The sequence below is a fragment of the Scylla paramamosain genome, chromosome 24 (assembly GCF_035594125.1).
Source record: "Scylla paramamosain isolate STU-SP2022 chromosome 24, ASM3559412v1, whole genome shotgun sequence".
NCBI lineage: Eukaryota > Metazoa > Arthropoda > Malacostraca > Decapoda > Portunidae > Scylla > Scylla paramamosain.
In genome coordinates this window covers 13,200,828-13,203,327 of record NC_087174.1, presented here as the reverse complement: position 1 = coordinate 13,203,327, position 2,500 = coordinate 13,200,828, and the positions used below count along the sequence as shown (strand labels likewise).

Genomic DNA, 2,500 nt, shown 5'->3' with positions numbered 1-2,500 from the left:
CACTTCCACACTCAGTCACTCATTCAGAAATCCTCCCTGTCCTTTTGCATTACATTTCCTCACTCAGTCACTCACTTAAAAACTCCTCCCTGTGTCTTTCTCTTTTTCAGTCTTCCTTTCTTAATATACTTCCTCACACACACACTTCAGTCATTCAGTCATTATCCTCTTATTCAGTCCTTTCCTAACTTGCTCACTCACTCACACAATTCCTTAAGCACATGTTCCCTCACTCCATGCCTCCACTCCAGGATCCGCGACAAGCCTGTGGATGTAGTGTCAGAATACAAGAGTCGGCGTGGGGGAGAACAGAGCCTTCTCAACCTGGTGGTGGTGGGACATGTGGATGCTGGGAAGTCCACTCTGATGGGACACGTACTCTATCTCAGGGTTGGTATGGGGTGGTGGGTTAGTGGTAGTGGAGGTGCCTGAGTGTGTGTGTGTGTGTGTGTGTGTCTGTATTTGGAGATGGGTTGTGCTAGTGTGTATGTGTGTTTGGGGGATAGTAGGTGCTACTGTATGTGTGTGTGTTTGCGATGGGAGGTACTTGAGTGTGTATATGTGTGTGAGGTAGGTTGTGCTAGTGTGTGTGTTATTTGGGATGGGAAGTGCCAGTGTGTGTGTGTGTGTGTGTGTATTACTGTTTTAATGTCAATTGTGGACCGTAACCATTCAACAAATTCTTGTACCATCACCATAATAGCACTCTATTTCTTCCTCTTCCTGCTTCCTCCTTATCGTCCATCTCTTTTCTTCTTCCTTCTCCTCCTTACTTATTTATTTATTTTTTTTACTCTTTATTGTCTTCTTTTGTTATTTTTACCTTTTTTCCAGTCATATGTTCTCATTTTTTGCACTAACTCACTTAACTCCTTTATTTTTATTTATTTTATTGTATTTATTTATTTTTTTCCTGTCATATTCTTCCCTCTTTCTCCAGGGCAATGTGGCTCAGCGGACGATGCATAAGTATGAGCAGGAGAGCCGCAAGATGGGCAAGCAGTCCTTTATGTATGCATGGGTGCTGGACGACACCGAGGAGGAGAGGTGTGTGTGTGTGTGTGTGTGTGTGTGTGTGTGTGTGTGTGTGTGTGTGTGTGTGTGTGTGTGTGTGTGTGTGTGTGTGTGTGTGTGAGGGTTGTGTGGTGCTGTGTGGTGTTGTGTCAAGTTATGTTGTTGATTATTTTTAGTGGGGGAGGGTTTGTTTTAGTTTGTTTGGTTTGTTTAATTTTGTGTGTGTGTGTGTGTGTGTGTGTGTGTGTGTGTGTGTGTGTGTGTGTGTGTGTGTGTTTGTATTAATGTTTATGTTGATTAATTTTATTTCTTGTTCTTGTTCTTGTTCTTCCTCTCCTTCTTATGTGTGTGTGTGTGTGTGTGTGTGTGTGTGTGTGTGTGTGTGTGTGTGCTTAAAAAAGATTATATATAGTGTGTAATAGCTCATGCAATAATGATAATTATAATAATAATAATAATAATAATAATAATAATAATAATAAGATTAATAATGAATGTTCTGTAATTCTAGATGTAATGATTTTCATGATAGTTTACACTGATTTAGTACACTTATCCAACACCAAAACAAGAAGAAAAACAAAAAAATAACAATATCTTTACCACATGTGTATAATAGTTGTTATAATGATAGTAATAATAATAATAATAATAATAATAATAATGATTTACACTAACTAGCTGCACTTATCCATCACCAAAACAATAAAAACAAAAACAAAAAAAAACACACTTCCCCCATACACAGGTCCCGTGGTGTGACAGTGGACGTGGCCCAGCGAGTGTTCACAACAGGCCACAGGACAGTGACATTGCTGGACGCGCCGGGCCACAGAGACTTCATCCCCAACATGATCACTGGCGCAGCAAGGGCAGATGCAGCTGTGCTGGTGGTGGATGCTTCAACAGGGGAATTTGAGGCTGGGTTTGAGAGTGGCGGGCAGACCAGAGAGCATGCACTACTTGTTAGGTCTTTAGGTGTGTTTTGGTCTGTGTTTGTGTGTATTATAAACCTTTAAACACATTGCAGTGCCCTTTAACACAAACATACACCCTAAGCACATTTTAAGTCAAACCTTTAAACAGTCAGGCACCCTTTAAACACATTCCAGCATCCTTAAATGCATACAGACATCCTGTAAAATACACAAATACTTTTTAACATACACAAAACCCCCTTTGAAATACTACACAAATACTCTTTTAAAACACATAAACATCTTTTAAGCACATTGCATTATTCTTTAACACACACAAGCACCTTTAAACACACACAAATATTTTTAAGCCATTGCAGCACCCTTTAAAACTCAGATATTCTTCAAAGCAGTCTAACATTCTTTAAAACACTTTTAACACTCTTTAAGACACATAAACACCCTCAAAACCATCCAGATACACTATAAAAACATTGCAACACCCTTTGAATACTCATAAACATCCTTTAAACAGATTCTAACACCCCCTAACACTCCCACAGGAGTAT

At 39.5% G+C, this 2,500-nt stretch overlaps 1 protein-coding gene across 1 annotated transcript in view; it reads left to right on the top strand.

Moving 5' to 3' along the window:
- The window catches only part of LOC135112750 (HBS1-like protein), a 14,049-nt gene that overhangs the window by 6,596 nt on the left and 4,953 nt on the right, over positions 1–2,500 (top strand). The window contains exons 8-11 of the mRNA XM_064027538.1: positions 252–390; positions 941–1,047; positions 1,763–1,992; positions 2,495–2,500. The exon at positions 2,495–2,500 is cut by the window's right edge and continues 228 nt beyond it. Coding sequence (XP_063883608.1) covers positions 252–390; positions 941–1,047; positions 1,763–1,992; positions 2,495–2,500 — 482 coding nt within the window. The remainder of the gene's footprint in view (positions 1–251; positions 391–940; positions 1,048–1,762; positions 1,993–2,494) is intronic.